Raw genomic sequence first — 13,576 nt, 5'->3', positions numbered from 1 at the left:
GTTTGGCAGCCGCGTTGCTCCGAGCAGAGGCCGGGTGTGCCGCGCCGCGCCGCTCTCCTTCCTTTTGTCCTGCCTTGGCAGTGGCTGCGGACCCGGCGGCTAATCAGGTCGTTCGGCGGTAGGAGAGAAACAATAGGGGTTTTACAAAGGAAGGCAGAAGGGTTCCAGCCTTGCTGCCAGGAAAGGAAGAAGGAAAACATCAGGAAACCACGAGGCTGTTTTGCAGGTGCTCTTTTGCAAGCATTGTTTAGCAAAAAAGACAAAACCGTCATCACCAAAACAAAACAAAAAAACAAAAAAAACAAACAAAACAGAACAAAAAAACACCACCAACAACAAACCCCAACAGCTGCTTTCCTGCTGTTGGCTTATGTGTGAAGCAACTGGGAAGCACAAAAGAAAGCAACCGAGCTGCAGAGGTGGGCAGGCAAGTCCCCACCATTGTTCTCCATCCAACACTGCCATTGGCATCGTGCAGGCAGAGCCTGGTGCTAAATACAGGCCTTGTCCACAACAACAGCTCTCATGAAGGCAGTCATTATTCAGCTATTGTGGGTCTGGGCTATATAAAAAACAATAATAAAAAAAAACAATGACAGGCAGACTTAGGAAAGTAAAAACTTTTATTGCAACGTGTAACATACTGATGTAGAACATTCAGCACAAATTATGTGGCAGTATCATTCAAAAATTCTTCTCAACATTCAAACGCATTGAGCTTCTTTCACATTGAAAAGGAGTTCATCATAAAATGTATCTTACATGACAATATTACCCACTACTCAAGTTACAATCCTGCTAATTTAAACTGAACCAATTCTCCCCAACTTTCATCTCAACAAGTTTTAAAAATAGCTGCACAACACTGGTAAACTGCACTGTAAGGTGCTGCCTGACCCAGTGGCTGCACTGCTATGGGATTACACCTGAAAATGCAATTAGGCATATCTGTGTTTGCAGGACACAAATTTGCACCCTGACTCTCTGATGTGCATGTGTAATCCTGCAGCCTGGAAGAGGCCCTGTTGAACCCAATATTACTCCCCTGGCACCAAACACAGAATTAAAGTCACAAATCTATCTTTCATCCAACGTGTAATAATAGTAATAATCTAGGTTAATCAAGAAGCAGCCAACTTACTTTTTTTTTTTAAATTTCATACCAAAAATGAATTTTGCGTATAAACATCCCAATAGCTATTTATTAAATTTCAAGTTTGTCTGTCAAACCATGTTACGCAAATTCTTCATTTTTCAATGGAGAACACAACAATGTGGCTTTTTTTTTTTTTTTTAAGTATGAGAGTCACACAGAGCAGAACCATTTTCCCAGTTATGTATTGCAAGAAGCAACACAGAATCCTGAGCATTTTAAGAAATAACTTAGAACCTTGTGATTAAAACCATCCTCCATGCCTTAGTGTTCAAACTATTCACAGCGCTTTCACATTCTCAGCTCCTTTTGTTTATCTTGCAGCTTCCTCCTGCAGCTCAGCGATCTCTTGGAGCACAACAATGGCCATTTACAGAGCAGAACACTCAGGGAAGCATGGCAGGATTTCTGGCTCTGAATGGGGTTTTGTGCACCACACATCTGCGCGCCGCGATACAGCTGGCGTTTTCTGCAGCAGCGGCAAGCGGGTGGATTTAGTGGCACAGGGATGCACTAAATCTTTCCTCGGGCTGGGGCTGAGCCAGCAGCAAAGGAAAATGCTCCTTTTCTATCATGCAGCGTCGGTGCTGAGGAAGAAGCCAGACTTCACGCCTGAGCAATGGGAGCACAGAAGAAGTCAAGCACTGCAGTCACATGGATTTGAGCTGCCCGTAGTTGGCACTCGGGCAAAACTCAAGCAGAGGTCAGCGGAACAGCTGCCAAAAGACTGTGGGGTTAATGCATGTGGGCCACATTTAAAATGTCACCGAGTATTAATAACGAGAAAAAAAATACAGAAGTGCGTCGGAAGTGAGGGCAAGATGCAAAAAGACAAAAGAGCACCATTGAGACGGTGCATATGCAGTTAGGACAGTAAAAACAGAAATGGAAAGAACTGTAAACTGAAACATTTTCACAGTTTTCAGAGGTGTACCTTTTTGTTCTTTAGAAGAACCAGCTCCTTCAGTTCTGAAGGTGCATTGGGTAAATGCAAGACATTTCTCTTTAAAATGTCTTTAAAAATACGAGTACAATCAGAAAAGGGAAAGAAGGTGTACTGTAAATATGTTTAATGCATGCTGGCTTCCAGTGTTTGAAAGTATTCAGACATTTGAGGCAGCCTGGGCAGAAAGTGCAATGGGAAGGGAGAACAAGCAGTGCCTGCTCACTGCTGTTTGTGCAAAGGTTACCCCCAGGTCCCCATATAGAGCTCTGGGGAGGATGGGACCATTAGCTTTGAAAAACTGTAATTAGAACACTGTAAATTTATCAGAAAACCAAGCAAACAGGCAGCACATTTAATTATCACAGGATGTTTTCGTTTGTCTATTTTCTATTATATATTGATGCTGCCAGCTTTTCAAATCACAGACAGCCTTCACAAAACTCCATGAGTTTCACTCAGTATCTGCCAGTTAGCAACCAGCAGGTAAGAGCCAGCAACCTTTAAAAGAAGGGTACATGATATATGAGCCTTGTTGTTTGCACATCCATGCCTTAGCAGAACAAAAAGCATGGGAAGAAGCACTGCCTGTATTCAAGAGAAGACACGTGTGAAGTGCCTTATATATTATTCACTCATTTCAGAAAGGATCTCCAACAAATCTGTGTGCAAGTGGCTGTTAAAAATAATAAATCAACTTTTGCAAATAAGAGGAGAATGAACAAAGTTATGAATAAAATGCAAACATTTTTTCCACTGTAAATTTTTCTCAGAACTGAGGTCATTGCCAATGTAAATCAAGAAGTTGTTTGTTATTGGATAAAATTCCTTTTTGTGTTTTAGGAAAAAAAACAATATTCTCACATGACTAAAAACAATATTTTCAGAGAAAATTACATCTCCCAATATTTTTGCAAATGCCGCGTATATGTGGAGAGGAAGGAGAAAAACAACAGATGCCTTTAACATTTTAAAAATGAAAATTGTTACTTTAAAAAAAATCCCAATCTCCTGTTGAGTATATAGAATGATAACAACATTCTGACCCTCTATTATGCCTGAGAAAGATGTGGGCTATTTCCAAAAGGTTGCCTGTGGGCCCTCTTGTGAGCTGGTAAGGAACTGCAAAAACCTTTCCGTAAGAATATTTCCTCATGAGTTTGCACTTATCAACCACCGCAACTCTATATAATGGGTTTGTTTGTTTGTTTCCTGCAACCACACTTATCTATTATCTTAATACTGTGTAAGATACTGTGTAACAGCATCCTAATGGTTTGCCGTTAAGTCCTTCATATTTCTATGAAAGCTCTGTAGCTGCTCAGTAACATTCAACCAATGAATAAGTAAGAACAAAATCTGCATCCTAAAAACATTTAACACATTCATAGAATCATAAAATCATAGAATCACTCATGTATCGAGTTATACATCAACCTGTATAGTATACCATATTGTAGTTAACAGCATTCTATATATATAGATATACAGCTATATAAATGTACACACGTATACACAATTTTCTTTAGAAAATGCACATCACAACTCAGTGCACAGAGTTACCAGTCCAGAATCATGTCTGCTTTACTCCACACATACTTTCCTCCTCGTTTTAGGAACATCTTTTCATCAAATCCACTGAATTTTATTGCCGCTTCTACACCAATGTCCAGGATAGACTTGGAAGGCTCTTTCCGTCCATTTCTACAGTTTAGAAAACGCATCTGGAAAACCATTATGAAATAAGTTAGAAAGTTAATTTGTAAAAGCTTAATTTTTCTACAGAATTAAGCAGAATGAACTTGCATTGCAACCCCACAGCAGCCTGCGTAAGAATACAAAGGGTATTGCTGCAGTCCTCAGATGGCTCAGAGGCTCACAGTTAGACACATTGACATATAGCAGCAGGAACAAAGCCTTACTCCAAATCCTGAAGATTTCATGCTTTTCTTTAACTATATGTAAAATAAGTATATTCTTTGAAACTTAGTTTTCAGGACAAACTCTATATATTTAAATTACAGGAAAGCAGCAATGACATATGTATACTTTAAGATTTGCAAGATTATGCATGCAAGCCAATGGCAGTTCCTCCTTATGTCACACTTTTATTCATTTCTCGATGTGTCTGAGAGGAAGAAATTACACTTGTACTATACAGTAAAAATTATTTTATGGAATGCATAGAAAAAATTAAGTTGGCTGTCACTGTTGTACATATCAGCATATATTAGCATGCAAATATTAAGAATAAAACAAAGACTTACGTATTCATCCAAAATGAGGTATGAATCTCTCATCTAGAATAGATTAAAAATAAAATATTAATACACAAACAAAAATTCTACTCTCATGAAAGTCAAGGACAAGACAAACAAATCATTCTTTTAAAGTCTGATTCAAGTCCAGAGTAGTGGACTTCCCATGGATTTCAGTTAATCTGGATCAAATTTACAGGAGTAAGTCACAGGATTACTATTATGACTTGTCACATGAACAAATCAGAAATCATTTGAATATGACACCTTAAAACGTCAAATTCAAATGAGGCTTTTCAGCTGTATTCGGGTGCTCTAAATAACGTTCAAGTTTGCAGATAATTTCAACATCAGCAAAAATTACAGTTTTGCATTCTAGAATGATTAAGTCATTTGCCAAACAAATGACATGACTATTTAAGCAGGGCTGTTTAATTATCACCTCAGCAGACAGAGATGCCAGTGGTAATCTCCCAGATCAAAAAGCTCTCAGGTCTGCACAAGGAAATAAGCCAAGAGTAGAAATACGACACACTTCATGGCTAAATGGGCATTTCCTGGGTGTCTCCTACTTGTCTGTCCACTGTCCCCCCCAAAATATTTACGTTCATAAGTGAAAGAAGAACCAAGAGTACAAATTGTCTTTACTTTGATATTGAACCTTATCAGACTCCTAGGGGAGGCGTATCCAGTTCCACAGGTATTTAGAGTTCACAACTCAACTGTGGAAATTTCAGTTTCTACCCTTTTTGTACTGATACTTTTTATATCCATAATTCAGAGGGTCATGCAACTGTGACAGGAATCTCAGCAGGACTGAGATCAGTGAGTTTTTACCCTTTAATTAATAATTTTGTCCTCATTAAGAAGCCTTAAAGAAAATAAAATACTTTGGTTTCCACTGTAACAAAACCATGTGTTGACTGATTTTCACCGTAGCTCTTCTAACTCAATATTGATAGAGAAAGTGCTGATTACCATGATACCTTATCAAGTACCTTTCCAGCTAGCCACAAAATAAATTTATGAAAAGACAGTCTTAGTTTTACCTTCTGATTAGATTCAGGTACCAAACAGGGGACATCTTTGTGGCGTTCCAGGAATTGCTCAAAGTCTTCATCGCTGATAACAAATTTATCTGCTTCTCTCAGAGCATCTTCCCCACTGTTTTCCCCTTCAATGATTAGGCACTGGAACACCTGAAAATAAAACACATCATGACTTTATAAGCCTCAAAACACTTCAAAAACCTTCAATAGTCTTGGTAGCAATATCTTTTAATTTTTCTATCAGTGGAGTCACACTGGTAGAAACTGTGATTAAGTGAATGCTATACAAAAGATTTATTAAATAATTAACATTGCACAGTTGTATATGCAATTACACAATCATGGTTCTTGACCAGATTTCCACATAAATCTTAACTGCTCTAGTCTTAATGAGGGCTTTGATAATCAAGGCCAAGAACAAACTTCTGATTGAAACTTGATTATGATAGTTATATTACAAATGCTGGTAAGCGCTATGTGGCATGCAGACTACCAAGTCAACCTGTATTCTTTATTATAACTTGACTGGGAACTGCAAGTTTAGCTAGCTTCAGATGACCATAAAAGCAAATAGAATTACAGTATCACAGAACAATAAGAAATTATTAGACAAGTTGTCTCCTATTTCTAAGTCACATTATCTCTACCCATATTTAAACTGATAATATAATGTATCTATTAATACAGTGCTAGTAGACTGTTATATCATATACACACTGTCCACTAATACTCTCGAACAGAACATTAATGTATAAAGTTTTATGCTGCTAATTATATATCATTGTACACTACCTTCTCCTCATTTTCTCTACAACATGACACATTTTCAAATAATAAAATCCTTCTGTCTTATTTTTAAAATCATAAAAAATTAGATCTACATATGGTGAAATAGTAATTTCCTGTAAATATCACAACAGAGAAGATTCTTGACATACTGAGCTCCATTTAAGTGCAGAAAGAGAGACAACCCATCTCAACAGCATGCAGCACTGACAAGATGTCCCCTATTCTCACCCCAAGCTGGAGCTGGAGCTCTGACTGAGGCCATTAGACTTCCAGAGAATTACAGAACCTCATTTCATCATTGGTTTTCTCTGAAGTGTGACCTATGCACACTGTTTTCTTACCTTCCAGCGCACAGGGTTGAGTGCTTTGATCTGCTCATTCATATCTTCCTCAACATTAAATCTGTTGATCACGGAGTTTATTTTGAAAGCAACAGCATAATCTCGGCACCACTGCCTCAGTTTATGCAGATTTTCCACGTGGTTCTTCTTTCCTTGACCACGGCCAATCAAAACGTTGACTTCCTCGTTAAAACTATCACATGAAATTGCCAGAATGTCTAAGTATTCACCTGAGAACAAGTTTCAAAAATCAATAAGCAGTATGTTTTTTTTTTCATTTCGAAATTGTTGTAGTCTGCCTATCATTTCCTCATGGTCTATCGCCAAGCATCATCCAACTACAGTTCTGTGAAATCACTGCATCAACCACAAAAACCACAGCAGTGTCATCTTCAGAAGGCACACCACCCTTCTAGCATTATGGAGACAGGCTGAGTTATTCTTTTATTATGCCATTGTAACAGTGAGGCAATAGAACTGACTGCATATGTTCAGAATGTGTAATTAACAATATTTCACTGTAAGTTACTCTTGGTTCAAAGGTACTGTAATCATAGAATCATTAAGGTTGGAAATAACCACTAAGATCATCTGGTCCAATCCCCAACACGTTCCCATCACACCCAGTAGCCATGTCCCGCAGTGCCACATCTCTACACTTCTTGAGCACCTCCAGGAACAGTGAATTCATCACCTCCCTGGGCAGCCTGTTCCAATACTTCACCCCTCTGTCTGAGAAAAAATCTTTCCTACTATCAAACTTGAAAATGAACTACTAAGAAGCCATTTCCTAGCATCCTTCCAGGAGGCTGCCCCAATCTGTTTCTCAAACCCCACCAGCACTTGTTTTGCATGATAGCTTTTCTTACCGTACTTCTTGAACCATCGTTCTCTGATCAGGCTACCATTGCTCACAATGCTGACACTTGGCAGCTTCAGCTCCTTCTTGCAGAACTGGACCAGCTGGCCTACAAATTCACCTCTGTCCTGAAGAAATGGTTCTCCTCCTGAGAAATTTATTTTCTCCATTCCTAGAAAAGGACCAAAGAATGATGTTATGAGCCTGTCTGCATACTGACCACTACTTTCCAACACCCCACCCCAGTGATATTATGAGGGAACCTGAACATGGCAGTTACGGAATGACTTAGAATCATAGAGACATGTGAATTGAAAAGGACTGTCAAAGGCCATCTAGTCCAACAGCCCTGCAATGAACAGGGACACCTACAGCTCAATCAGATCCCCATCCAGCCTGACCTTGGACATCTCCAGGCACGGGCATCCACCGTGTCTCTGGCAAACCCACCCCAGCGACACACCATCGTTATAGTAAAAAACTTTTTCCTTATATCCAGTTTTAGTCTCCCCCTTTTATTTTGAAACCATTTCCCCTTATCCTATCAGAACAGACCCTGCTAAAGAGTCTAATTTTTTCAGTGCCATTTGGTTCTGCTTGTTGTGCCCATGCATTCCTCACCCTACCTCTCCCAGTGGCCCCCAGACTCACCCGCCTCCTTGAGCATTGCCAGTCCCCGCTTGGCTTCCTCCAGGGGCAGCACGAAGGAGGTCTTGGCCGTATGGAAGCAGAAACCGCACTTGTAGTTGCACTGCCTGGTGAAGTGGTAATTGACGCTGGTGGGCGTCGGGACCGTCTCGTCCTTGTCCTCCCGGAGTGCTGCGGGGGTGTCGGGGCTGCAGCCCGACCGCCGCCTCCAGGAGAACAGGGGCAGAACGAGGGGCGTCAGCTCCCAGCACAGCGCGCTCAGCCGCCCGCGTAGCGCTGCCAGAACCGCCCGCGCCAGAGCCAGCGGCAGGCGACCTAGCACGCCTAGCAGCATGGCTCTGCTCGGTTCCACCCGGAGGGGTGCACTGAGGTTCAGCTGGATCGCCTCTATTTGGCTCGACTTGTCCCTGCTGGGTTCGAATCGGCACGGCTCAACTCAGCTTTATCAGTTTATCTAGTTTAGGCTCGGCTCGGCGTTACGATGCTCGGCTACGTCCGGCTCGGATCTCACACCGCAGCGAGGAGCCCGGCGCTCTGCTTTTAAAAGAGCGGCGGCACAGCCCGCCCCGCCCGCCGCGGCACGGCACCGCACGGCACGGGAAAACGCCGAGTTTCGCTTTCCCTTCTCGATGAGAAGAAATTTGGCTCCGAGCCCGCTCCTCTCGAGGCCGCGGTGTGGCCGTTGTCACCTTCGTAGAGCCGGGTGCTTCCAGCACCTGGGGATTCCCACTGGGTGTGGGCTCGTGGCTTCAGTTCTTGCAGTGGTAAAGGGTGAGGCAAGGTGACAGCTAAGCATGATGAGGCCATCCAACCTGGCATTGAACACCTCTATGGACGGGGCATCCACAACCTCTCTGGGCAGCCTGTTCCAGCATCTCACCACTCTCTCTGTAAAGGGCTTCCCCCTGACATCCAACCTAAATCTTCCCTCCTTCAACTTAAAACTATTTCCCCTTGTCCTGCTGTTATCTACCCTTGAAAAGAGTTGACTCCTCTCTTGTTTATAGGCTCCCTTTAGTCACTGGAAGGCTGCAATAAGGTCACCCCACAGCCTTCTCTTCTCCAGGCTGAACAAACCCAGCTCCCTCAGCCTCTCTTCCTAGGAGAGGTGCTCCAGCCCTCTGATCATCTTTATGGCCCTCCTCTGGACCCTCTCCAACAGCTCCTTGTTTTTCTTGTACTGGGGGCCCCAGACCTGGACGCAGTACTCCAGAGGGGGCCTCACAAGAGTAGAGTAGAGAGGGACAGTCACCTCCCTCTCCCTGCTGGCCACCCTTCTTCTGATGGAGCCCAGGATACCACTTGCTTTCCAAACTGCTACTCTTCTGAAGCTGACCTGGCCCACTAATGGCTGGACCATAACCGACCAGCCTTCAGATTTCCCCTTAAGCCAGTGTACAGATTCCCTATCAGCCATCTTTGCTGGATCCATGTCAGCAGGGTGGAAAGAGAGCCTCCCTGCTGTGTCTAGCCTTCATAACACGACCTTACAAATGGGTTGTTGCTGTATGACAGGAAACATCTCAGCTCCTGAGGGTTTCCAAAATTGCCTTGGAGTTTATCAACAGAGGCCATTTCAATGAGTTGTCCACATGAGATGTGATCTATGTGCCCTTCCAGCTCCTTCAGGTTTGTGTAAGACACAAGCTTAAAGATGAAAGCAGGCTTTTCTGGTATCCTCAGTTCTTCCCTCTCTTACATAATCCCCTCTGCTTCATGTTAGAAACTTTCTCACATGTTGTATCTTCTCTACCCCAATTCATATTACTTTCTCATCTAATTTCTAACTTATATTTATGTCAAGTTCAGCCAATGCAACCACAGGGAGCACAGTTTTCTCCTTTCCTTGACTTGAACATCAGATGTGAGTAAAAATCAGGGACCAGACAAAAGACATCTGTAGGTTGGCATCTATTTCAGGGGAAATTTTTCACTCAGAGGGTGGTGAGGCCCTGGCACAGCTGCTCAGAGAACTGTGGGTACCCCATCCCTGGATACACTCAAGGCTGGACTGGATGGGCCTCTCTGGTGGGAGGTAACCAGTCCACAGCAGGGGGATTGAAACTGAATGATCTTTGAGGTCCTTTCCAACCCAAGCCATTCTATGATTCTGTGATCTTTTACTGAGAATGCTTGTGGTATGTAGGCACAAGATCTTAAAGACTTCCACTAGTGCGTCTCATATGGCAAAATATGTTCCAAAATATGTAATTTTCAAAGTTAATTGAAATTTTTAATGATTACCAACTTATCTCAATACAATATTTACATCTGATGCAAAAAGGCTCCGAGAGTATGCCTGAATAGTATCAGTAAAATAAAACATGAGCATTTTTTAACTGTGTTCCTTTTTGAAAGAGGGGAACTGTATTTCCAGGAAAAAAAAAAATGTAAAGAGAACTTAACACTGAAGTTTACTCAAGACTTCCTGTTCTTCATAATTTTCTCTGAGCTTCCTTAGGAAATGGCAATTATGAAATCTCTCTCTAATTTTTGCCTCAACTGAGTGTGTTTTCAAGTGATGTTCTCTGCATTACATGCAAAGCCAATGCCTGCTTGTACTGCAACGTAAACCCAGACCTGGTTGTGCCCTCTGAGGATGTACAAGTACTAGCAATCTACAGTAAATGTTGCAGGCAATGACTGATTTTCTGGCCTATAGCCTTCAAGAAGAGGTTTGGAAAAGCACAGTGGTCTCTATAAGTGGCAGGAGAACTGGCTTCTTCCCTCTGTTCCTGATAGCACTCCTGCAGTCAGAGAATGGCATCCCGGAACTCAGTGCATTTCAGTTCATCAGATATGCGTCAAAAATATTTTCAACATACACATAATTTTTCAGAAATGTTTGAATGCTGCTATTAATTGCAAACTGGATGACACACAGTGATGGGAAATAGTTTTAAGTTGAGGAAGGGAAGATTTAGGTTAGAAGTCAGGGGGAAGTCCTTTACAGAGAGAGTGGTGAGGTGCTGGAACAGGCTGCCCAGAGAGGTTGTGGATGCCCCGTCCCTGGAGGTCTTCAAGGCCAGATTGGAGGGGGCCCTGGACAGCCTGGTCTAGTATTAAATGGGGAGGTTGGTGGCCCTGCATGTGGCAGGGGGTTGGAGCTTCATGATCCTTGAGGTCCCTTCCAACCCGGGCCATTCTGTGATTCTGTGAGTCTGTGATTCATGATTGGCATAAAAGAATCCAGCAGGATATACGTGGCTAATACTGCTGTGCACCCTCTTTGCTAGAAAAGCAGAACTTGAAAATAATGTTTCAGGAGAACAGTGCTTTTCACATAGTTAGCACATTTGCTCTTCGACATCATTTCCTGTTGTACAAAAGACAGAATGATAATAGTACAGTTGAAGAAAGTGAAAAAAATGTTTAATGTAAGTTAATTTCAAAACAGATTTATATTCTCTACATTGATTCTAAACACAAAGATCTGCCCTGGAGAAAAAAAAGGCAACTCCATTCTCCTCTCTTTTTACCTGGCTATTTCTGTATAACTTGTTGTGAAGCACCTGAAATCTTGCACAAAGATAGTTTTAAGTATTTAGCCAGGAGAACAGAAAGTCACATACAAAAGTGATTTCTTAAACATACCATTAAAAGAAAAAGAAGCACTGGCTGCTTGCTCTGGAATGCTTGTAAACAGGGTGAGATCAGGGTGGTGGGAGGGGAAAATGGAAAATGGAAAATGAAAGTAAACATTCAGACATCAGGGAAAGGCAGCAGTGCCATCAGGAAACAAGGAAAACAGATAAGCAAGGAACCAGAGAAGTCAATGAGGAACCAGGTCAGGTTTTCAAGCAAGACTTGGCTGTGAGTCAAAGAGCTGAATTAACAAAAACACTGCAGATAAGCTTCAGTGTAGGGAAATGTAACACAGTGCACATATGAAAAAATAATCAAAACCACATTTGCATAATGGTGAGCTGAATAGTTGCACTTCCATCTCAGGAAAGACATCTCAGAGTGCAGCTACCTTCCTGAAACCATTGGCTCTGTAGGAGGTAGCAGCCAAAAACAGTACCAAGCACTGAGAATAAGAGAGATGGCATTAATTTGCTGTTCTGTGCAAACTGGGCACATAGAGCTATGCTTTGAGAAGTGGTACAGTTCTGGCCCCTACATCTTAGCAGGATCTCATGGTGTTAAAGTTGTCCTTGGAATCAAATGAGCAAGGGGACTGAGCAGCAGGAAGGGCTCTCATTTCTACATGACAGACCTGAGGGGGAAATCTGAGCCAGCTTTACAAAATCATGAAGGTGGTAAACAAGCTGAGTGTTGAACAGTTATTTACCAGAGTCAGCTATTTTATAAGTAGAGGGCACTTACTGAAAGAAGTAGCAGAGTGTACCCTCTTTTATATTCAAGACATTGAGGCCCTGGAGCGTATCCAGAGAAGGGCAACAAAGCTGTGAGAGGTGAGGAGCACAAATCTTATGGGGAGTGGTTGAAGGAACTAGGATTGTTCAGTGTGGAGAAGAGGAGGCTCAGGGGAGACCTTAACACTCTCTACAACTACCTGAAAGGAGGCTGTGGTGAGGTGGGGGTCGGCCTCTTTTCCTGCATACAAGGGACAGGAAGAGAGAATATGGCCTAAAGTTGTGCCAGGGAAGGTCCAGTTTAGATATCAGGAAACATTTCTTCTCATTGGCACAGGCTGCCTAGGGAAGTAGTGGAGTTACTATCCCTGAAGATGCTTGAGAAATTTGGAGATGTGGCACTGAGGGACATTGTTAGTGAGCATGGCAGAGGTGAGTTGATAGTGGAATTAGATGATCTTAGACATCTTTCCCAACCATAATGATTCTATTCTAGGATTCTATGATATTCAGAAGTCAACTTGGGTATCTCCAACGTGCAGTTTTTCAGCTATTTAAAGGGCAAAATGGGACTGCTGCAGGTCCCTATTTAACAAGCTAAATATTTCAAAAAACACAAAATCCACATTTTGGACAGCGTCACTCACAGCAGCTGTCAAGAATCGTGTGATCATACAATGTCCTGAGCTGGAAGGGACCAACAAGGATTCATTAAGTCCAACTCCTGGCTCCACAACGGAGCACTCAAAATTCAACACTATGCCTAAGGGCAGTGTCCAAACGCTACTTGAACTCCGGCACTCGGGGCCGTGGCCACTGCCCTCGACAGCCTGTTCCATGCCCACCGCCCTCTGGTGCGCAGCCTGTTCCTAACCCCTACCTGACCCTCCCCTAACACAATTCCATGCTGTTCCCTCGAGTTCATCGCCAGTCATCAGAAAGAGGAATTCAGAAACATAAATAAAAAAACTATATGTCTCTATCTTCCTTTCACTTTCACTTCCACCCCAGGCACGCCCAGCCTGCACGGAGCGATTTCCCGCGGGGAGCATTCCTGTGATCCACCAAACGAGGGGAGGCGGAGCAGAAAACCCTTCCCCCAGAGACACAACCCTCACTTTTCCTCACAGACAAGAGTCAGTTTCGTTTCTCGCCGGCTCCGCCACCGCCCGCCCCATTCTTCGCCCGGCCCCGGTGCGGCAGAGGCAGCGGGCGGC

General features: G+C 42.8%; 1 protein-coding gene across 1 annotated transcript; it reads right to left on the bottom strand.

Annotated features, from left to right (window-relative positions):
- Positions 1-1,141: 1,141 nt before the first annotated feature.
- On the bottom strand, positions 1,142-8,577 carry RSAD2 (radical S-adenosyl methionine domain containing 2). Its single transcript, XM_003204484.4, has 6 exons — positions 8,044-8,577; positions 7,403-7,564; positions 6,534-6,763; positions 5,404-5,553; positions 4,364-4,396; positions 1,142-3,820 (listed from the first exon to the last, which is right to left on the bottom strand). The coding sequence occupies exons 1-6, from the start codon at positions 8,372-8,374 to the stop codon at positions 3,656-3,658; spliced, it is 1,071 nt and encodes a 356-aa protein (XP_003204532.1). The 5' UTR covers positions 8,375-8,577; the 3' UTR covers positions 1,142-3,655.
- Positions 8,578-13,576: the final 4,999 nt, after the last annotated feature.

This window comes from Meleagris gallopavo, chromosome 2 (assembly GCF_000146605.3).
Source record: "Meleagris gallopavo isolate NT-WF06-2002-E0010 breed Aviagen turkey brand Nicholas breeding stock chromosome 2, Turkey_5.1, whole genome shotgun sequence".
In the NCBI taxonomy this organism is placed as follows: domain Eukaryota; kingdom Metazoa; phylum Chordata; class Aves; order Galliformes; family Phasianidae; genus Meleagris; species Meleagris gallopavo.
Note: the sequence above shows the minus strand (reverse complement) of the source record. Positions and strands in the feature narration are given on the sequence as shown.